At 38.8% G+C, this 23,924-nt stretch overlaps 1 protein-coding gene across 3 annotated transcripts in view; it reads left to right on the top strand.

Moving 5' to 3' along the window:
• Positions 1-217: 217 nt before the first annotated feature.
• The window catches only part of strip1 (striatin interacting protein 1), a 39,638-nt gene continuing 15,931 nt past the window's right edge, over positions 218-23,924 (top strand). For all 3 annotated transcript variants that reach the window (XM_052034784.1, XM_052034783.1, XM_052034785.1), the window contains exons 1-16: positions 218-391; positions 3,111-3,180; positions 4,488-4,562; positions 5,360-5,494; positions 7,190-7,310; positions 9,975-10,043; positions 10,935-11,041; positions 13,303-13,430; positions 13,947-14,129; positions 14,485-14,705; positions 16,138-16,203; positions 16,893-16,956; positions 18,705-18,776; positions 20,034-20,108; positions 22,346-22,443; positions 22,957-23,083. In XM_052034784.1, coding sequence (XP_051890744.1) covers positions 233-391; positions 3,111-3,180; positions 4,488-4,562; positions 5,360-5,494; positions 7,190-7,310; positions 9,975-10,043; positions 10,935-11,041; positions 13,303-13,430; positions 13,947-14,129; positions 14,485-14,705; positions 16,138-16,203; positions 16,893-16,956; positions 18,705-18,776; positions 20,034-20,108; positions 22,346-22,443; positions 22,957-23,083 — 1,770 coding nt within the window. In that variant the 5' untranslated portion in view covers positions 218-232. The remainder of the gene's footprint in view (positions 392-3,110; positions 3,181-4,487; positions 4,563-5,359; positions 5,495-7,189; positions 7,311-9,974; positions 10,044-10,934; positions 11,042-13,302; positions 13,431-13,946; positions 14,130-14,484; positions 14,706-16,137; positions 16,204-16,892; positions 16,957-18,704; positions 18,777-20,033; positions 20,109-22,345; positions 22,444-22,956; positions 23,084-23,924) is intronic.

Here is a 23,924-nt window from a genome sequence, read left to right as displayed (position 1 = left end):
CAGCGGCTGATCGACAAGAGCCATTATTAAGGCAGTGCAGTCCCCAGTACTGCCCTGCCGGGTGAAAATAGCAGGGCATTCGGGCGGCCATGTTGGGAAGGTAATGCGGGTCATCAGGACGGCCATGTTGGGTGTGGATGACCGGACGGCACGGAGGCCATGTTGCGAAGGGAAATTGTTTTGATGATGTCAGAATGTTTCTACGGATCTCGCGAGAAGTGGGCAGCCGGCGATGGAGACGGGCGGCGGGCCGCTGCCTGTCGGGCCCGGACCTGGATTAGGGACGGCACCCGTGCCCGCTACCACACCCCCGGCCAACAACAGCTTTGGCAAACCCAGGGCCTTGCCCAAAGGCCGCGAGTTTTTCAGGAACCAGAGGAAAGATTCGGAGGTGAGAAGCGTCAGCTGGCAATGGGCCCAGGGCAGAGATACAGAGGAAGGGGTAGGAGGGGGGGGTGGTGGTGGTGGTGGGGTAGGGGTAGGAGTAGGAGGGGGTGGTGGTGGGGTAGGAGTAGGAGGGTGGTGGGGCAGGGATAGGAGGGTGGTGGTGGTGGTGGTGGGGTAGGGGTGGGGAGTGGGGGGGTGGTGGTGGGGCAGGGTAGGGCAGGGGTAGGGGTAGTGGGGTAGGGTTAGGAGGGGTGGTGGTGGTGGTGGGGCAGGGCTAGGGGTGGTGGTGGGGCGGGGGTGGGGTAGTGGGGGAGGGGGTGGGAGTGGTGGGGGAGGGTATTGGTTGGGGTGGTGGGGTAGGGGTTAGAAGTGGGGCAGGGGTGGTGGTGTCGGAGTGGGTTTGGTGGGTGGGTGGGTGGGGTCAGGGGGGTAGGGGTGGTGCAGGCAGGCACAACACCAGCTTGCTGCACTCCTACTTTGTCTTCCTTTTGCCTCGGCTTGTGATTTTCTCTGTGTTTTGCTGTTCTGGGCATGTATTCGCAATGTTTGGTATTTCTTACTTGAAGGCCATTCTGTCTCTCCAGCACTTTCTTGCACCCCATCACCTGTCCTGGACCAGTTCTCCCCTGACCACTCCATTCAGCCCCCTGGCGTCTCTCCCTGGTATTCTATGGCAAGAACTTGCTCAAGCCTGGTATTATTGACAAATAATTGCACAGTAAATGAACAGAACATTCAAAGCAACCAGTCTATTGGTCATGCTCTTCCCAGGATTAGACACCCACCCTGGTTTTGTGGATTCTGAGGTGGCCGATGAGATCAGTATGGGAGATGCGGACTCTTCCACAGTTGATGTAGTGGTTGGGTGGTTTGTGAGATTGTGTGCTTCTGCTGCTCTGTGCCTCTGTGTACTCCCAATTATGGACTTGAGCTTCTCAAAATGAAAAGAACTGCAGATGCTGGAAATCTTTAAAACAAAAACAGAAAATGCTGGAAACAGGTCAGACGGCATCTTTGGAAAAAGAAAGAGTTTCAGGTCAGAACTCTTTCCCTTGGCAGCAGGGAAAACGCTCATCGTTAGACTCAACACAGATGGTTATGGTTGCTGGAGGGCAATCATCCTAGCCCCAGGACATTGCTTCAGGAGTTTTTCAAGCCGGTGTTCTTGGCTCAAATCCTTTGAGCTGTTTATAATCTTCCTTCTGTTATCTAATCAGAAGTGAGGATGTTCACTGATAATCACGGAGTTCAAAAGTCATCAGAAAACGAAAACAATCCATGCATGGATACACCAAAAATCTAGACAATATTCAGGCATGGGTTGATAAGTGGCATTTTGCACCCCATGATGCAGGGCAATGAATATTTCCCAGTTCTATCACTTACACCTGATACTTGGTGATCTTCTCTGCCAATAACATCCTTGGAATCACAGTCAGAAGCTCAACTTGGTCAGTCATATAAATACTGTGATCGCAAGAGTATCTCTGGCACAGGGTATCCAGGAGCAAATGATTCACTTCCTAATACCACTATATTGCTTCCACTATCTGTAAGGCACAAGACAGGAGTATGATGAAATATTCTTCACTTGCTTGAATGAGATCAACTCCAGCAACACTCAAAAACATCCAGGACGAAGTATAATGCTTGATTGGCATTCAATTCACCACCTTCAGCATTCATTCTCTGCACCACTGATACACTGTGGGTGCAGTGTGCACCATCTACAAAATGCACTACTTTGACAATAGCTCTCAAACTCATGACTTCGTGACTCATGATTCTGTCTTTACCTCTTGTTGCCTTGGTGAAGCAGCCAGCATAGTCAAAGACCCCACCCACCCACCCATCCCCATCATTCCCCCTCCCCTCCCCTCCCCTCCCCTCCCCTCCCATCAGGTGGAAGATACAGGAGCCTGAGGGCACATACCACCAGACTTAAGGACAGCTTCTACCCCACTGTGATAAGACTATTGAACGATTCCCTTACACAATGAGATGGACTATGACCTCACAATCTACCGTGTTGTGACGTTGCATCTTACTGCACTGCACTTTCTCTGTAGCTGTGACACTTTACTCTGTACTGTTATTGTTTTTACCTGTACTACATCTATGCACTCTGTACTAACTCAATGTAACTGCACTGTATAATGAACTGACCTGTACGATCAGTTTGCAAGACAAGTTTTTCACTGTACCTCGGTACAAGTGACAATAGTAAACCAATACCAAGTTGTCAAGGAAAATAGATATATGGGTACGCTGCCACCTTCAGGATCCCCTCCATACTGCACACCATCTTGACTTGGAAATATATCACTTATCTTTCATTATTGCCGGGTCTGAATCCTGAAACTCCCCACATAATAGCGTTGTTGGAATATCTTCGCCAGAAGGACTGAAGCTGTTCGAGAAGAGATGGTTATCTCCAACTTCTCAAGGAACATCCAGGGATGGGTTTAAATGTGCCAGATATGCCCACATTGTGAAAAATTAATTTTAAAAAAGATCTCTATTGGCTCAGCCTTGCATTTGGTGTCATCTGCAAATTTAGAAATGGCTTTTTCTTCCAAAGTTTTGAAACATATATGTAAATTATGAGCAGTTTCAATAGTTTAAGTTCTGATGTTTTATTTAAACATTGTAGAATTTCTCTGCATAGACTGTCTGTTCTGATATTTTAATGGGATTTTTGATTTCCTCCTTCCAAACTCCAGGGTTTCTCTGAGTCACCTGACCTGGAGTTTGAATACTCCGATAGTGACAAATGGGCAGCTGAGCTTTCGGGTAAGAAAAGTAATTTTTAAAGAAGTCATTATGGAAAAAAGAGAATTTTTTTCAGATCAAAAATAATAAAGTGAGATGTTGGTAGGTGGAAATAGTGATGGATAAATAAATGCTGCATTGAATGAGACAGCCAGCTCTGACCTCTGGACTCTTTGGCTTTATATCTCAGACAGAATTGGAAGAATTGTTTCTGTCGTTCTGTAGTTGGAGTTGCCTGGCATTAGAAATTTACACTTCACATTTGCAGTTGGACATGGAAACATACAATGGAGTGTTGACTGGAAGTGTGATATTTAAAAAAAAATATTAGTCAATCTGGTGAATAGAGAATAGATTCTCCTTGCATTGTTGTTTGTTTCTTTGTCTTGGTCAGAAGTAGTGTGAAGGGAAAGGAGTTCCAACGTGCAAGTTCCATTGGGTTCTCAGTAAAGCATGATCCTCAAACTACATTTCCTCTTCCTGTCGTGTGCTATTTCTCCATCTCCTATTCAATTTTGCTCTGATAGTGGATTAAAATCTAGAAACAGAAAAGATTAACTTAATGTTTTCTCAAAATGAGTTAATATGAGACGAGCAGCCTATAACGAGGAAAGAGATGTGAGGAAATGATCATGTGCAAGAAGAGAGAGTGGGTAGATTAACAAAAGGAGATGACTGAGTGACACAAATATTAATGGAAAAATGAGGTATAAAGGAAGTAATGAGAGCAAATATCTGCTTTGTTTTTCCAGAAGTAGTTTGGGAAGAACAATGAGGGTGGGAGAAATGTGGTGAAAAAGTGAAGTGGATTAAATTCTCGAGATACATTAGTGTGCAGGAAAGAAGAAGCCGGTGGATATAGAGACAAGCCGTCCCTTCCTCTTTCCAACATCTCTTTCCACCCCCCACCGCTCTATATCTGCAGCCATTTTAATGGATTTTATATGATTGACTGTTGATCACATCAATGATACAAGGGCAATTCTTAGTTAACACTCCAAAATATTTCTGTTATTCTACTAGGCAGGCACAGTAGCATAGTGGTTAGCATAACGCTTTACAGCGCCAGAGACCCGGGTTCAAATCCGGCAATTGTCTGTAAGGAGTTTGTACGTTCTCCCCGTGTCTGTGTGGGTTTCCTCCAGGTGCTCCGGTTTCCTCCCATATTCCAGAGGCATACAGGTTAGGAAGTTATGGGCATGCTACGTTGGCGCCGGAAGTGTGGCGACACTTGTGGGCTGCCCCCCAAAAATCACTACACAAAAGATGCATTTCACTGTGTGTTTCGACGTACATGTGACTAATAAAGATCTTATCTTATCTTTTAGAACTGTACAGCTATACGGAGGGTCCTGAGCTTCACCTGAACAGAAAATGCTTTGAGGATGAATTCAAGACTCATGGTAATGACAAGCCGTTTACTCTTCAATAATGGCTTTTTTTTTGTTTACGCTGTAGAAATTGATATTAAATTACATCTCAAAGACTTGATCAGTAGCTATGTCATAGCAATCCTGATGATGTTTAATGATTTTTGACTCAAATAATGGCATTATTTCCTTACTACCATTCTGGGAATATATTTATTTTATAGTCCATTTCACATATGAATTTTCCCATTGATGATCTGGCATGTCTTGTTAATTTTGAGTCTAAATCTTTTATTATGACACTGACATATGGCTTTTTCTAGTCCATAATTCTTTTCATTAGTTTACTTTCTCGTCATCTCTGGTCTCCACTGTCTAAATGTTCTCAAATACTTGTATTGGCTATTTGCTATCCTTCTGTTCGCAGAACAAAATCAGATAACTTTGTTTCATCCCTGTAACTATATTACAAAGTGCATTTTCTTGATGCCCGAGTTCAAATTGGGAGAATGGGTTTCTACCTTTTGCAGCATGGAAGAGTTGAAGTTTGTCCCTCTGATGCCGTTTCAGATCGACTTTCTGAAATTCTGCAATTCGTTGTGATATTTTACTCATAGTGTGTCCATTTCTACTTTTGGCACAAATGAATAAAATGTCAAGTTTTAGGAACAGTAACTTGCTTATATTATGTGGCTGGTCCAATTGTGAATACTGGGTTCATAGGGTTTAATTTTTTTTTAAGAGATCAGATGATATACTACACTGATAGACTTGCCTATTATCATTGCCTATTATGAATAACAAATGTTTGCCAATGATTTGCTGTGCAGTGAAAGACAAGAAATGGACAGAAGTGGATATCTCAGAGCATCAGGCTCATGCCATGCGATTGCTGGATGGCTTGGAGGTAACTGCCCGAGAGAAGAGACTGAAGGTGGCTCGTGCCATACTGTATATGGCTCAAGGTAATATCTTTCATTGATCTGATATTTTCAGTGAATTTTTGCTGTTTCTTGTGAAATTTGGAACAATTTATCATTCTCTCCCGTCAACCTTCACTCTTGAAAGGCTGGCTTTAATTTTCAGACATGCTCCCTCTCTTAGTGTCCCAAACCAGTGGAAGTAGTTTTGTTCTATTTTCTTTATCTGTTTCCCTTAATACTTTGAAACTTTTGTTGAAATTGTCCTTTAACCTTCAATTTAAATTTGTTGTAATTGACAAATTTATAACAATTCTTTGAAGATAGACTTAACAGCGTGGATAAAGGAGAACCAGTAGATCTAGTGAATTTGGCTTTCCAAAAGGTATTTGATAAGTGCCATTAAAAGATTACTGTACAAGCTAAATGCACATGGCGTTGGAATAATATAGTAGCATGGATAGAGGATTGGTTAACAGAAAGGAGACTTGGGAAAAATAGGTCATTTTTAGGTTGCTAAGGTACATCTATGTGGGGGGGATCAAATGGATTAGGGTAAGATTAGTGTAGATACAGGTGCTTGATGGTTGGTGTTATAATTGGTGAATGTCCCTTTAAGATAGACCATAGTGGTGTGTGTTGGCGTGGTTACAACAACAGAAGATAAAGGATGTAATGACGTTTTTGAAGCAGTCAGTTGGAGTCAGTCTGAAAGAGAGAGAGAGACAGCAGCCTGCTTGTCTCTATCGATGGATGAAAAACAGTAACTGTGTCTATCACTACAATCCACGTATGGATTTTTGGAGTAATCTGGTGGAGTCCACTTTGTCATTAACCTTTAGAGGGAAACAGGTATTTGTGTGGACAGCCACAATTTGAGTAAACACTGAGGTGTCGTTTGGGTTCCAGAGTGGAACATTTGGATTTTGTAATTACTCTATTTTCTCTCTACATCTACGTTTTGTCTTCAGTCAATGGTGGTTGTTGAAGAAGCCTTTGCTCACTTTTCACCTTATGGCTTGCTGAACTGAACTTTAAGAACTATTCCTGGACTTGGAGTTTGGGAATTTGCCACATGCACACTACGAGTTTAGTTTTTGGGGAAAATCTTTAAGATTTAACATTTTTACTTATAACATTGTAACATTTTTACTTTTATTTTTCTTATTATCATAAGCAGTTATTAATAAAGTAGTTTATAACACTGATACGTGACTCGGTGTGTTTCTTTTGTTGCTGGTTCGTAACATTGGCATGGACTTAGTAGGCCAAGGGGCCTATTTGCTTGCTGTAACTATTATTCCATGATCTAATTGGGTGTCACAGACATCAGTGGTGGACCATAATTATGTATAATGTATGTTAATGATTTAGATGAATGGAGTGAGTGTATTGCAGCTAAGCTTTCTAATGATGCAAAGACGTATTGGAAAGTAAGTTGTGAGGAGGATGCAGAATCTGCAAAGGAATATGTTGGGTTAAGTGAGTGGCAAAATTTGATTGATGGTGTATAAGTTGGGGAAATTCTCCCTCATTATTAGGGAGAGTACAGATTGTTTAATTGGAGAAAGACTACAGAATACTACCCCTCCCCACCCTGCCCTTACCCTCCAAAATATTGCTATCTGAAATGCTTGGAACATTATCAGTGTTAAATTGCTATATAAGTATGATTTGATATTTACTTAAGGAAAACAAAATTAAAGCAGGCATGTTGTGATTCTTTATGTTGGGTTGCAGGTACCTTTGGTGAATGCAACTCTGAAGGAGAAGTCCAGCAGTGGATGAGATATAATGTATTCCTATTGCTTGAAGTTGGCACCTTTACTGCATTGGTGGAGCTACTCAGCATGGAAATTGAGTGAGTGCCAAAAATACATGTACACGCACAAGGGGTTCATGGTCAGGTGGCTGTTACACTAAGTGTTTATGATATAGTGAAATTGGCAAATTGCTCTCTTACTGGTTGCTTGAGTTAAGCAGCTTTAAGATTTAACATGAGCAATGAGGAAAAAAGTGGGGTAATGTAATTAATAGGTCAGCTCTATCCAGTAGCCAAACTAGATCAATTCAGTGGAATGTCCTCTTCTGTGCTGGGTGATTTAAAACTGAATGGGGAAAATGTGATTCCTTAGTGCCGTTGACAGATTGAAAGTGAGGCTTGCATTAAACATAAAATTTTAAGCTCATTCAGCATAGAACTTAGGAAAAAATTTGACCTCACAATGAGCCCAAGGTTGGTGGAATGGTCTTACTGGATACCCAAAGCATGCATTGGGGGAGAGAACCATATTAGACTTTAAATGCTGGAGGAGTGAATGTGACATTTTGTCCAACACTCTGGAGGGGTAGAAGATCAGCCACTTCCCATGCTGAGGCAATCAGTGGAATGCGAGCTTGAGTGACCTGAAAATAGTGCCTAAGAAGGGATAACCTGGTTCTCAAGGCCATATCAAATCAAAAACTGTCTTCGACGTTTTATGATTGGTCTTCTTTGTGTCTGTAAAGACTATGGGTTAGTCTGTTCAATAACTGATATAATGGCTCAGTGTTTACATAGCAGAGGTTCTACAGAATTTCAGATAGGAAGGATGCTGTATCCTAAAAACTGTAGGTTCCAGCTTTGAGCATTTGCACATTTCAGTTGGAAATGTTGCCCATCTATTTACAGGACTGAATGAAAATTGCAATAGGCAAGGCAAAAAGCTTCTCTCATTTTCAGCAGCCAGCCATCTGTTTTTCGGATAAAAGCCGGATAGCTGTGATGTTTGCAAATATTTTCTATAACTTCTGTCGTTTTTCCACTGGTGGTTCTTGATGTTGATATTGTTCATGAGCCTCCAGTGTTATTTCCTCAGCTCCTTGCTGAGCATCCAAGATTTCATTCTGGCTACCATTCTGCCTGGCATCAATGGTTCCTTCAACTGATATACTGCCATAATGTTTCCACAGAATAAACCACCGTTGTCTAAACAGTTCTTAAAAAGCCCAGCTTGCAACCTGTCCTTGCAAACCACTGTCCTATCTCTGCCACCTTTCTTTCAGGTCCTTCAACATAAAAAATTGGTCACAATTAAATCTCTCCAATCAGAGTTCTGTTCCTGCCATAGCAATGAAATAGTCATACTCTAGACAAATTATATCCCTTATTACTGTGGCAGTGGAGCACCATGCTGTCAGTCTTCCATATGGTCAGCCACATCATCCTCCCTGTTGCTCAGCCCAGATGGATCACCCTTGCTTTACACCACTCTTCATCGCCAGAGAACTCCAGTAATATTTACATTTCCCAATCTCGATGTTGAATCTGACGTCCTCTTCCCTAGGTACATTCTATTTGGAAGCTATCATTTCAATCTTTGGGGTTAGGTTCCTCATATATATGTTAGCAACACCCAGCTCCTTCCTCCCCACCATCCCCTCCACTATCACTGTTCTCGGCCTAGTTTAACATTCACTCATTCACCTTAAGGTTGCATAAAATTCTGTGGTTAAGGTCTTGCTCACCTATGAGGTTAAGGAGCTGACAAGAATAACCTCTGAGTAAATATATGACTATTATGAAGAAGAATTTTTGCAGCAGGTGATTGTGAGTCAGGAACAAAGTCAAGCAACGTTATGGGAGACAGGAGGTGGGGTTTGAAGCTTATCACAGGCTCAGTCATGATGCTGAGTGTGGGAAGGATGATTCATTCTGGGATGGGGGTGAATGTGGTATGCAATCATTAACAAGTGGAGCTAATATAGTCTTCACATTTAATAGAGAAAACTGGTGCTATCAAAGTCTGGATATTGAACAAGGAGTCTGATACCATAGTCATGGTATTGGGTTGCAAGAGACAGTGGAGAGTTTAAGCTGAGTATTATCATGTACGTGGTAATCAATCCCACAACTTTTAGATGTCTTCCAAAAGACAGCATGTGGATGAGGAAGAGGATGGCTTTGAAGATAGTTCCTTGGGATCTACCTATGTTGAAGTTGGAAGAGAAACTGCTGGAAACAAATAAGGCTAGTCACATCCACCTGCTTAGTCCAAAAGGTTGGAGGCAAATTGTGTGATGAATGGCATCCAAAGCTGCAGAGTTCTTGGTTATAGAGAATGTAATTTGTTACGATATGAAGGATTCAAAAATGAGGCAGGAATCAATGTTTCAATTATCAACACCAATAACAATAGAATCTCATTTAATAGTTATAGTTGAGGTGGTTTGATTTTAAAACTACAAGGCAAATTTAATATCTCTGAAATGAATCTAACTTTGGTGGCTCAGTTCTCCTTGTGGTTCAATATATATTGGCGATTGAATCCAAGGTCACCTGATGTGCACTGTGGTGCCTTTTGTTTAGGCTATCTGGACAGTGATATTTCAGTAGTGCTTTGCAGTTGCACTATTTCATCCCCCCACCAAATGCTGTCAACAGCTTTGAATGCTTCATAATTGTGGAAAATTTGTTTGATTTGCTTAGGAATATTTGTGTGCAGGACTGTGTTCATATTATTAACCTTATGCTTTTATCTTCCAGCAACAGTGCTGCATGTAGTAATGCAGTAAGGAAGCCAGCAATTTCTCTGGCTGACAGTACAGATCTCAGGTAAGACATCATGAAATAGATGCAGATGATTTTTTGTATTTCGTTCATTTGGCAAGAACTCCAGCCCATTGTAGCGTGCATTTGGATTTTGCCTCCTTATCCTAATCATCCCTAGGCCTACTTTTGTATGCAGGATTTCTTGGCATCAAAATTTGAGCAATACTGACCCCCATCTCACCATCCTATTGTCATGATTTAGTTTGAATAAATGTTCTGAATTTTACCTTTTTCCTTTCATTCACCATATTTTATCCTTGTGGGAAATATCCCCTTTGATCCTTTTGCCTAGTGAAAAGACTAAGCTTTTCTATTGTTTCATCTTGTTCAGCTCTTTACCACTAAGGAGCAGACTGGCGATTATTTTCTGCTACTTCCATTGCCCTGTCTTCCTAATTTCTTGATGACCCGAACTGACATGCAGTCAGGATGTGGCCTGAGTAGAATACAAGTATTTGCATCATGTCTAATACTTGTGTACCCTGTATATGTTTAACCAGAATTTTTGAATGCCCTTGACTAATAACCAACTTTGTGTCCAGGTTCTTGATTTGCCTGATGTAGGTGTTTCCAAATTCTGAACTGAAGGCATAAACTGCTAAGGTGATTGAGATGTTTATACCTGTACCAGTGCAATTGGCTCCAGCTTGTGTGGTTGCCAAGTCAAAGACCAAAATGCGAAGGGTTATGACTATTGGAAGGCCACCATCAAAAATAGGTGTTGGGTCAAGATTGAAAAGAATAGTCAATAAAGGCACTTATGTAGTGTGCTCTTGTATATGGTCAGCTGCTGCGTTTACCTGGCTTTTCTTTATCAAGAGTTCAGTAAATGTTAAATAGTCCATACTTTTTGTGATGGTGTTTCCTAATTTGCTCCATATTTCTATTTCCCAGAGTGTTGCTGAACATTATGTACCTGATGGTGGAAACAATCCGTCAAGAAACGGATGAGGATAATCCAGAATGGAGGGCAATGAGGGAGACCTTCAGAGCAGACCTAGGTTTGGAAGTAAATTCTGTCTGATTAATGGAAAATTCTAAGCAGGAAAGAAATACATTTTTAAAAAAGAAACTAGTATATTCATATTTTCCTCATTGATTGCTTTCATGTGCCTCTCAATTCCATCTTAATCATTTAGGATGGGAGAGAAATACCAAGGTGCCATTCCTGTTTATTGTGTCATTTTCAACTCACTTTTCCCTGTGGGAGCATAATTTATAGTGTATGTTATATATAGCAGCCTGCAATATCATATCTTTACATCAAAGAAGCAGAGCCTAGCTGGTCAATGGTAGCACTTCTGTTTCACACCAGCCTCCTCACATATTTTCATCTCTACCTGTTAGCATATTCTCTTATTCCTTCTCCATCATAGTTATCTAATCTTCCTAATTGCATCTATATTATTTCATTGCAACTACTCTGAATTAGAAAGTTTTTACATTCTGCTCATGCCTGTGGGTTAAATAAAATATCGCCCTGAATTCCTTTTGTAGGTATTAGTACCTATTTTTAATACAAACCCAAATCCTTTTATCATTTCAAACACCTTAATTAGATCATTCTTTAACCTCCTAAACTCAGGGTTAGACAAGTCAAGTTTATTCAAACTCTTCTTTGTAACTTAACTCTTTAAACCTCCTTATTCTGATGCAAACAACAGCGTGTTCTTCCATGGCCAGTATGTTTTACTCATTGTATAAATTTTTTATCTGAAGTACAACTTACACACCTTGGTATTCTAGTGCTTTTGAACAAAACATCAATATTTTGTTAACTTTTGCTCAAAGCTTCATTCGCTCTTAGGTTTGTGTATTTATAGACATGCTAATCCTATTGCTCCCCAACAGATGGATGATGCAATGGCAGAAGAGAACTTTATGAAGATAACGAATTATATATATGTATGTTTGAACTGGATATCAAGCCTATAATGGGTTTTTAGTTTTGATAAAAATAGTCTAACACTTGAGATGGAGACTCTATAGTTAGCTGGAGGAAATTGTAGATCATACAGAAATGCACTTCAGGCAAGATAGTGAATGACAAGTATGGAATGGACATGTGAAAGCTGACTCAGGGTGGCATTTTCCCACTTCTCATTAAAATAATACCACAGGACCATTGTTTCCATCTCAATTAATTTATCTCTGTAAACCTATAGGCTATTTTTCATACAGCAATATGGTAGAAATACACTAGTTAATCAAGTTCTTTGTTTTTGCTAAAGGAGGAACACTGACTAGGATATCATTAGAAATCCTTGCAGTTTTTTCTGATGAAATTGATTAATCTTCCTCTGAACAAATTGAATTTTGTCTCTGACACAAACTTGGCTTCCTGACAATCATTCCTATCCAGGGATTGTCTGGAGCTAAGCAAGATCTAATCTTAGGTATTGCATTTAACAGGCATATGTTTGACCACATACCTGTTACATTTCCATGACAGCCAAATTCCACTTCCATGATACCAGTTGCCTGAAGTCCCCATCTGTGGTTTTGTTATTTCTAGTCTTGGGTATTGTAGTACATTCCTGGTTGATCTGAAATCTTCTGCCCATTTAAATGTGCTCATCCAAAAAATTTCTGCCCATACCTTAAATTGCTCCAAACCTTTTTCATCCATGCTGGCTTTCTGTGACTTTCAGACTTTAACATCCTCATTCCTGCTTTGAACTCTTAAAAAGATTGTGGCACGCTCCCTTCTCACAAACACTGTGAAACTCCTCCAGTCCAACATCTAGATTTCCACACTTCTTCAATTATGGCTGTTATGTGGATCTCCACTTTTAATTGCTCCAACTTTTTGGAGTTCTGGAATTCCAACTCTTTGCTTTTTTTCTCTTTCTAACCCTCTCCTACCTTTCTAAACCCTCGTCTCTTTCATTGTACTTTTTGATATATTCCCTGCTATCTTTTTTTTTCTAGTGGAACAAAATTACTAAGTTTATTTCTGAAAAACCCTGGGTTCTTACTTTCCCTGAATCACCGAAATAGGCTGATGACCTCTCAGGATAAGTTACTAAACAATGAGGCACTTCCTGGTATTATATCAAAGTGTTACTATACATTCAAGTGAGGCTCAGCAGGGATAAAATGTGAAATTCACTTGAGTTATTTTAAAAAATCTTCCCCAGAATATTTGGATTATGATTAAAGATTTGTTGTTTACCCCACATAACCCTGTCCAGGATTTAACAAAAAATTTCCCATAAATTTATTCACTTGCATGTACAAAATGTGGCTTTTTTCTTTATAGGTGTATCCTTGTACAACAATGAGCCATTTTCAGTTATGCTGTTTGGAATGGTAACCAAGTTCTGCAGTGGCCATGCTCCCCATTTCCCTATGAAGAAGGTTCTGTTGCTGCTTTGGAAAACTGTATTGGTAAGTTTAACATGAATGCTATGACATGGAAGAAGCTATTTTGAAACATGCATATCAGTAATGAGGTTGTTTCATCTTCCACTTATTAAGTATAGGTTGCCAATTTTCTCAGTGGTTAAGAGGCAAAGACTCTATGTAAAGTCATGGAATGATCATGGCGTTTTCCTTGGTTTGTGTTGAGTTAGTTTTATGAAATCTCAGGGTGTTAAATGGACCTCAGCACCATGGGCTATTAATTTAACTCTCTTACTGGAAAATATCTGACAGGTGGATATTGGACCAAGGTTAACTATAGTGCCTTCCAAAGTTGAATATCCTGTTCATACATATAATGAATGCAGTTTGAGGCCCGCCATTGATTTGTTGAACTGTGAATCGGATTAAGATTTATGGATTGTTAAAATGCTCCAAGAATTACATTAGTTCAACTGTCAAAGTCAACTGAACAATTAGTTGGATCTGTATTGAGTTGGGTTAACATTTTTGAGATCTCTTTTTATTTTACTTTTTAAACAGCTGTCATTAGGAGGCTTTGAAGACTTGCAGGTTCTTAAAGTGAAGAAACGTGAAGCACTTGGTCTCCCACCACTTCCTGAAGACAGCATCAAAGTTATCCGTAATATGAGAGCTGCCTCACCACCAGCATCTGCCTCAGACCTAATAGAACAGCAGCAGAAGCGAGCCCGCAGAGAGCACAAGGTAAGGTTGATGTACATTCACCAATGTACAATGAAATTATTGATGTAACAATAAATTAGCATAGTTTCAGTTTAACTCTTAGATTCACAGTTTAATGCGCTGATCTGTTTCTGTATTTCTTCAACATAGTAAAGTATGTAGACAAGCTAAATTGTTTGCTATTATGTGTTCTTAAATTTGATTATAAGAAGTTTCTTTGTGGTAGGATTGCTTCAGCCACTCACATTTTCTAGCCACTTCCCATTTTAAAAAAAACAATGTTCTGTGATTTCCTTTCAGTATTTGTTTTATTTGGTTTTGTTTTGGTGAAAATGATTTTCTCTATTGCTAAAAGTTCCTGTATTTCCAAATGCAGGCACTTATGAAGCAAGATAATTTGGATGCTTATAATGAGAAGGACCCATACAAAACCGAAGATCCCCGTGAGGATGATGATGAGAATGATGATAATGATAACTCACTTGAGACAGAAACATTTCCTTTGGAAAGGGAAGAGGTTTTGCCACCACCAATTCCTCACCCAACCTGTGAGCGTTTATCACTTCCAAAGGGATTGCCTTGGGCACCTAAAGTGAGGTGAGGAACATCTGGTAGACATTTGCTAAATGGGTCTGTCTATTTATTTATTTTTGGGCTGGATCACTATAAGTTCCCCTGCAAAAGTCCATGTATTTGTTAAAGAAAAACTTGCATTTAGAGATACTGGTTACAACAGTTCGTCCTCAGCCTGCCATGGACACTAAGGTCAGGAGTTTCCACTTCTGCACTTGGCCAGACTGTGACTTTCTTATCATTAATTTCGCTCTATTAAAGTGAATGCGGGTGATCAATGTTGAAACTCTAGGCTGCTTGTTACCAGGTTATTCACTTGTAAAAAGAATACTCCTATCCTTGATACCTGCACGCCTGTGTTGAGAATGGAGCAGCAACCAAAGGCCATCCTTTTGCTTCGTGGAGAAGCTAGTCTGTAGCTGACTGGTGCATTGGGAATTGGAGATGAAAATTCCAAATGATAAAATTTTGAATACTTACCAAAGGAAAGAATTCCCATTTTAATTTTTGATAACATAAACATAAAATGCTGGAAATATTCAGCAAAGTCGGGCAGAGTCTGAGGAATGAGAAACAAGAGAACATTACAATAGCGCAGGAGGCCACAGACAGAAGGCAGAGTGGGATGGAGGGCTGAAGTGGCAGGCGATGAGAAGCTCAGCATTATCCTTGTGAACGGAACACAGTTGCTTCACAAAGCAGTCACCCAATCTGCATTTGGTTTCTCCCGTTCAGAGAAAATGCATCCCTTAGCATTTTATCCCTTCCTTTGAAAGACACAAGATCCTAAGGAGGCTTGACAGGGTAGCGGTTGAGATGTTTTCTTTAGATGGAGAGTCACAAACAAGTAGGCATAGTTCCAAAATCAAGTGTGGGTCATGTAAAACTGAAATTTCTTCTCTTGGAGGTAGTGAATCTTTTGGAATTCTCTGCTCCCAGGGTGGTGGAGGCCAGATCATTAGATATTTAAGGTGGAGATAGATAAGTATTATAAAGTCGGAGGAATTTAGGATTATAGGGAACTGGCACAGAAGAGGAGTTGAGGGGAGCATAGATCAGCCATGGTCATATTGAATGGCAGGGCAGGTTTGAGAGGCCTGGTTGGCCTACTATTTTCTTGTGTTCTATCACCTAGTGACCCAAACAATACTTCCAGGTGAAGCAGCGATTCACTTGTGTTACTTTCAATCTAGTGTACTGCAGTAGGTGCTCACAATATAGTTTCCTCAACCAGATAACTTCAACAGCTTATCACTAGGCTAACTCTGGCTTCAACCTATCAGAGATGTTCCCTTTGTTGTATCCATTCCTCTCCCTCACCTGCTGAGTGTTTTCAGCATTTTCTGTTTCGATTCAGATTTCCTTCAGTGGAACCTTGAATTGTTTATTCCCAGTTTCTCAGCGTATTTTGTTAGATCTTCCCCATGATGATAAACAATTTTGTTTTCTCTCACAGAGAAAAAGACATTGAAACTTTTTTAGAATCCAGCAGAAGTAAATTCATCGGTTATACTTTAGGAAGGTGAGTATTTTCTGTTAGTAATAGTTCTGATTTTCAGTGGCTATGGTAAGTTTTTAAAATAATATATTTGTGAGTTACTGTTGCTACTGTCCTTGGGACTTGGGTCACTTTGTCTCACTGTTATTTCTGGCAATGTTCCTGGAAATCTGTCTCTGATTGATCAGTGAGCCATTCCAAACCTCACTGTCCATGCCTGCAAATGAAAAGTATTCATTTATTTCACCTTAAGAATTTGTTAGGTCCAAAGAATTTAAAATATGCTTTGTTAATAATAAAGCTTGTGAAATGAAGGACTTTGTGTCAGTCAGTTGGTAAGAAGCATTTTTCTGTTATAAAATAGATACAAAATTTCATATAGTCTGCCTCAGAAATAAGTCTAACCTTCAACCCAATCTATAAAGAAATTCCTTACTGTGTCAGTGTACTTTATTTACAATTCATGAGCTTTGTTAGGAAACTGACTTGGTTAATGTTTTAACAAATACATGCTAAGGAATAAAACATATCCTTAATAAAATATCCTCTGTAGCTCCTTTAAGAATAGAAATATTGGTAATGTTCCATTAGCATCTCAAATTCATATTCTTCATCAAAAATGGATTTGTGAGTGAGAAGAATACTTCTGTAGACCCAGGAAGATTGCATTTGGGGCTGAATCTGAAAAATTTATTCCATAATTTTCTTTGCAGTGACACTGATACTGTTGTTGGATTACCACGGCCCATCCATGAAAGTATCAAAACCCTTAAACAGGTAGGTGAAGGAGATCCACTTTAACCTGTCTAGTGAGGGTCATATCCTCTAAATAATCTTAAATATCTTTGTAGAACTTGTTTTCCATTTTGATATGGAAAATAAACGAACAGAGGAAACTACATCCAGATGTTTTAGTATTTTTCTCTTTCCCCTTTTGGGATTCATCACACGGGATAGCAGTTGCCTTTCTGATTATTGCTAAACTCGCTCAGTAAGGATAAACACTACTTACTTTGTCTGACTTGGATGTGATTGCATCAGACATGACGAAGAATTAAACCAGAGAAGTCATTTTGACAAAGCATCTATTTGGATGTGGATGAGCAAATGTGACAGTCAACTGTCATATATAGCAGGAATTCAGCTAGAACAGGCACAAAAGTACATTGACTACTAGTGCAGGTTCTGTGATGAATACTGCATCTTGTTTCCAAGTAAATCCTCTACAACTCAGAGTATTCTATTTGTGACTGGGCAGTTACAGTTGTAAGCATGCACCCAATATGTAGTATTAACCAGGACAAAGTAGTGTGCCTGGTCGTTAGCCTATCAACACTTGACTTACTGGTCCAGCATAGCTGCAGGTGTACCACCTACAGGATGTACTGTGTCAATTCAGCAGGATTGTTCAGCTGAGTCTCCCTCACCCATGCTACACCCGGTAGGGCAAGAGCAGATATGCAGAGGATGCCATAACCTCCATGTACATAATATTCAGGCAGATATATATCTGTGGCTTCTTTACTATAGCCGAGTCAAAATTCTAGAATTACTGCCACCTTCTCAAACTGCAGCTGGATTTGAGTAATAAATCTTGACCTTCCCACCAACACTAGTTACCTTTTTTAAAAAAAAAGAATAAAGCCAAGTCTGGGGGAAGAAATTAGAGAACTTAACAAGGAATGGGGAAAAGAAAAGCTCAAGTTAAAATCTCAATCCAGCAGCAGTAGTGTTAGTAAGAGCAAAAAAACTGCAGCTGCTGGAAATCATAAATAAAAATAGAAAATGCTGGAAATACTCGGCAGATCAGGCAGCATGCCTGAGAGAAAAAAATAGCCAATAACCTTTCTTCAGAACATCTCTATAATAATTGACAATGATAATATATTGCCTCCTTTTTAATGCAACTGGTAATGTGTTATGAAATTGAAACTAATTTTTGAAAAAAAATTCCCTGTTACAAAATGTCTATTGTTTTACAAATGGCTTATCACTATCTTGAAAAATTGTGCTCGTGTATAGCACATGTTAAACAAGCCATATTATACTTATTCATATTGATATAGGTTCACAAGGTAAATATAATGCAGGCAGTAGACATCCAAAATAAAAAGATAAAATAATGAGAAGGCTCATCTGTACAGATGAAATTTGCATTGAGAGAGTTAACATTTCATATTGATGACCTTTCTTCAGAAGCTGCTATCATAGGTCACTGGATAGCTGATATGTTCATTACCATTGGTACAGAAGGAGCATCTGAGATTGGAGCTGACAGAGTTGTTGGCTAATCCTACAGGTTCTTTCGCTCTACATTTACTATGCAGTACCTTGCAGGCACATGATTCACACTGAATGCTTCATATGGAAAACATTTCATTGTCCAAGACTGTAGTCTTTGACATTGATAACCAAAAAAAAATTCAGTGGTCAAGTATTTATTGCACATACAGTATTGTTTCTTTCAAACAGATGTGCAGATTTTATCTAACAATGTATGCACTCATCATTTATTTACTCTACAGCACAAGTACATTGCAATTGCCGAAGTCCAGATCAAGAAAGAGGAGGAATATTTGAAAAAGCCACTTTCTGCGGTATGGGTGGTATTTTTAAAGTCTGGTTATTTTCAAATAGAACTGCAAAAACTGTACTTGGTGGAAATCTGAAATAAAATCTAAAAATTCTAGAAATACTCACCAGGTCAGGTTGCATGACCTGCTGAGTATATAAGTTTTTTCTATTTTTATTTGTCTAGTCTCCATCTTGAAAAATTGTGCTTGCATCCTTTTGTGAACAGGAGAGGTCCATTGAGAGAATAATACTAATATTCACCTAAAAGTGATGGTTTGATTAGCACAATCATAATGAATCTCTTGGGGGGGAATAAATGCTTTTTACTATGCTCCCCAAATCAGATTATTGCATCTATTTTTGAAGAACTTTTGGCCATGGACCAATTAATGAGAACAATTTTTTCAACAAGGAGAATTAAAACTTTACCAAACAATAACTGTTTGATAGGTTTTCTGGGACCTCTCTCCTTTTGTGAGTGAATCGAGAACGAAGGGAAGTAATCTTAAAATTTGGAGCACTTTTCTGCTCTGGTGGAGATCTAAACTTTCCTCCAGAAGACTAAGATGGCCCATGGACAATTGAAGCTTTCAGGTTTAAAATGAAAAGTTCTTAGTCAAGTATCAAGAGTTGTGGAATAAAAGTGAATAATTGGATTTGAGGTATGAATGAACCAAATCTGGTTCAATGATTTTGCTTATATTATTCAACATTAAGATTACTCGTATATTTCATTATAAAGCATGGCCCCTAATAAGTTATGGAGTTATAGAATTATACAGTATGGAAACAGGCCCTTCGACTCAACTGGTCCATGCTGACCAAGATGCCCCATCCAAGCTAGTCCCATTTGCTTTGGCTTGACCCTTAACCTTCAAAACCTTTCCTATCCATGTACCTGTCCAAATTAGTGGGGACTCTTACACCTGAGCTAATGGATTATTCTCTCTGCAATTTGCCATTAAGCTTCTATTTACGAAGTAGTATTTGTTCAGTTCATGAGTCCTCGCAGTGTATATTATGTGGTTGCTACAAAACCTGGTGTTCTGTAGTACTGTTCAATCTATTAAGTGAATCTTATAACCTAATGTATATCAATACTTGTGAAAAATGTTTTGATTCTTTAGTACTGTTTAGTCCACGAAACTTCCCTGTAACAAGCTGTGGCGTCCATAATCACCCACTTCCAGTACGGTATGCTCCCTCCAGCGTTTCCTAGACACTGCTCAATTTCAGGATTAATTGGCATGTTATTTATGAGATTGTTTATTTGTTTTTAGGGAGATGAAGAATTTGACCTGACACCAGCTGAAGTTCTGTATCAGGGTATATTACCCAGTTTGCCTCAATACATGGTTAGTGTGAAATTATATATTTCTTAGGCACAGGATTACGCAGAATACTTGGCACAAAAATGAGCCAGCTAGTCCTTGCTGGTGTTCATGTCCTACTCATGTTCCTCCATTTCCTTCACTGCCTTTTTCCCTGTAAGGCTTTGTTTCTCCCTTGTATCCTTATCTAGCTTCTCTTTAAATGCATCAATACAATTTGATGCAACTACTCCGTGACTACATATGTTTTCTGCTCTAGATATTTTTGTATTCTCTCCTTTAATGTAAATTCTATTATCTTTCATCATACAGACGCTCAGTTGAATGGTCTATGGTTCCCATTGGCATGTAATATGTCATTTTCTTAAATGATAGCTATACAGATAGCTATCTGCTAATTCTCTGGCATTATACTTTTATTGATGAATTGTTATATGTTGTAATAATTTTGATGCTATCTGTTCCTTAGATTATAAAATTTATAAATGCAATCTGCCTGGTCTAGGAGTTTCAGTCTTCTGAGGTTGTTAATTTACTTCCTCTTTCCTTCATGTAGTGTCATTTTATTTTTAAAGTAACGTCAACTTCATTGGTCACCCTGTTCAATACTAGGGCAAAATTATGGTATTTCTGCATTTTCATTATTGCTATATCATTTTTTTGTCTCATTTTGTCTTCTCCTATTCCCATCCTAGCTTTCCCTTTTTAATATATGAATATTTTATATTATGTTTAATGATTTAATTTTGCTTTGATTCTTTTTTCCCTTAAGACACTGTTCATTCACAAGATTTCATTAGTTTTTAGTATGTTCTGTTTTTTTGATGGAATAGATTTTACTAGGTTCTTCAAACACTGTTTTAAATGTTTCTCATTGCTCTACTGTGTCTTTGGCAATTATTCTTCATCTCAGAATGAGTGTTCGAGAATCCTGTTTCCTAAAATAAGACAGAAATTTCTTGAAAGAGATGAAAGATTGTTGATCTGAAACATTAGCGCTCTCTCCATAGATATGACTGATCTGCCAAAGTATTTACAGCATTTTCTGTTTCTACTTAAGATTGCCAACATGCACATTGCTTTGCTTTTGTATAATCAAGTAATCTATTATACTAGTCTTTGTCATGTTTGTTTTAGAGCAAATTGTATCATGAGTAGGGATATGTAGTTGATCCCACTTTTATTTGCTGTGGTTGACTCAAATTGCACTACTGCTGTTGTTAACTTTTAAGTATAGCCACCCCATCTCTCCCTTTTCTCTTCTAGATAGGTTCTCCTGGTTTCTCTATGGCCACATCACTGTTATTTTTCTTTGTGGAGGGTCCTTCAGAAATATCAATTGGCTGTTTTATTTTTGGAATTGTAGCTTCATTTTTACAGAGATTTCTTATGTTCATTTTTTTATACTTCTGTTCTAAAACTTTATTAATTATTTATGTTCTCTCAATATTTTGATTGCTTTTTTACTTCCATTGGTTGCTGTGTACCATTTCCTTGTCAAGAGGAACTGTATCACACAACATTTGGTGGTAATCCAGTCTCCACCATTACGGCTGTAGAAATGGAGCGTCGTGCTCAGCTGAAACACCAGAAGATGGGAGCAAAAAAAGCTGTCTAGATGTGGAAAGTTTGAACTATTTCTTTCTGATAGGATTTGGATAAATTTAAGAAAGTTGGACCAGGTTTAAACAAACAAAGACTAGTGATGTGTTAGAAATATGATTTTAAAAAAAAGTACGTGATTGTCATTTCTTGAAAATTGATAAGCACTTGCGTACAATCCTTCATCAGGACTGAACAGTTGCCCTGGTCAATTTTAGCTGCTCCTTTACCCAAGTTGCACCACCACCATATCTAGTTCATGAAATGGAATTTGCAATACTATAATGCTAGCTACACAGAGATAATAAATGGCGGGAGAACTTTCAAGAATTATTTCTTTAAATTTCTGACTTCCCAAAAGGAGTTAAAGAAAACCTCCTGGTTGTGGGGTCTGTGCCAATGTTACAGCACTGACTGGTTGCACTCTAGGGATGTTATTCTCCATTTTTGCAAGCTGTTAAGCCATAGTATTGTGTACAGGATTCATTTGTCATTGTCTACACTTAACTGCGAGAAAATTTTGGTGCTTTGTCCTGCCATTTTTGTTTAGTCTACTTTTTGGGAAGGCTAACCATTATAAAGGTTACAGGTGGATTTTTGATGCAAATCTTATTAGGAAGATAATTTCCTTCAACTTCTGCCTTCAACTCTTCTTACAGATTGCCTTACTGAAGATCCTTCTGGCTGCAGCTCCAACCTCAAAAGCAAAGACTGACTCAATCAACATTCTTGCTGATGTCCTACCAGAAGAAATGCCGTATGTTTCTTCTTCCTTTTTTTGGAATAGGATCCTTGATCTCCCATATTAGTTACTTCATTGCATTCAGGAGATGAATTACCTTAATTCCCCATATAAAGTCTGGCACTCACTGAAAATAATTTTAATAAGATTGTATTCATTTAATATTTTGCAACTTTTTAAAGTTATCTTGGTAAGTTGCTGTTGTTCTCAGAAGCGATGAGATTTTCTTTTCCTGTAATCAGCTACACTTAATCCTGTTCTCCATCAGGTAAGCCTTCTTTCTCCCCATTAGTTCTCTATAAAGTCAGTACTGTCTTGCCATTTGTAAAGTCTTTAACTCTTCATCCACATTAGCTTTCTTTAAGGCCTGTGCTTTCTCCCCTTTAGCTCCCAAAGGCCAATAACTATTTCTCATCCCCACTCCTCTTATCCCAGCAGCTTTATTTCTGCCTCTTCATCTTCTGTTGCCTCAGTGACTGTGTCACCCCATCGTACAGTAATGCAGTGATGCGCACTTTATCCTAACAGTACCACGGTGCTACAGAGTATGAAGCTGGGAGTAGATGTCAACAGGCACAAAGAGGTCATTGTGAAAGCAATTTCTGCTGTCCTATTACTACTACTTAAGCACTTCAAAATCAACCACATCTATCAGGTAAGTAATGTTGTTATATGAACCAGTTAACCCATTAATATTTAATGGCGATTAAGGTCACAAGTTTGTTTGGCAAATAGTGTTTTCTATATTGTTAGTGTCTCTGACAAAGATTTGGCTCTTGTATTTCATGCAAAAGGACATTATTCATGTAAATCTTAATTAGGGATGTCAGCTGTGGGGACAATAGTATGTTGCTCAATTCAATTGAATCTGCAGTTGAACCTGGGATACCTTTGATTTCCCAACTAAACTCACTGATCTATGAAGCAGAAATCTTCAGAATTAAATATTCATGCACTTTTTAAAGAAAATATTATGAATTTATTTATTCTGTTGCTGAAATATCTGGCCCAGTATTCTGTGATCATCTGACTGATCTCTCCTAAGCCCTGATTCACCATTTTGAGATGAATTTTTCCAATTTGTCTGAGTGAAGTCTCAATTATGAGTATCTAACAAATTTCCTGCTAACATTATAATAATAAATCTTATGTCTCGGTCTCTCTGCCCTTGTCATAACTAAAATCTCTCTAAGATCAGAATGAATCTCTTCTACAGCTTCCCCTGTTGTTCATATTGATGCCCAATACTATATTTTAATTGCATCATAATTAATCACTTGTACAATTCAGTATTATCTTTTGCTTTGGAGACTGCTCACATGTGATAAGTCCGAACTATTTCTTTCTGATTGGATTTGGATAAATAAAAATTTAGGAAGACCAGAAACAAAGAAAAGCTAGCGAATGTTAGATATTTGAAGGAAAATGTACGGTTTGTCAATACTTGAAATTGATCAACGCTTGTGTATGATACTTCATCAGTCATAAGCAATCAC

The sequence above is a fragment of the Pristis pectinata genome, chromosome 20 (genome assembly GCF_009764475.1).
Source record: "Pristis pectinata isolate sPriPec2 chromosome 20, sPriPec2.1.pri, whole genome shotgun sequence".
In the NCBI taxonomy this organism is placed as follows: domain Eukaryota; kingdom Metazoa; phylum Chordata; class Chondrichthyes; order Rhinopristiformes; family Pristidae; genus Pristis; species Pristis pectinata.
The sequence above is the reverse complement of the archived record's forward strand: the minus strand, read 5'-3'. Positions and strand labels throughout refer to the sequence as shown.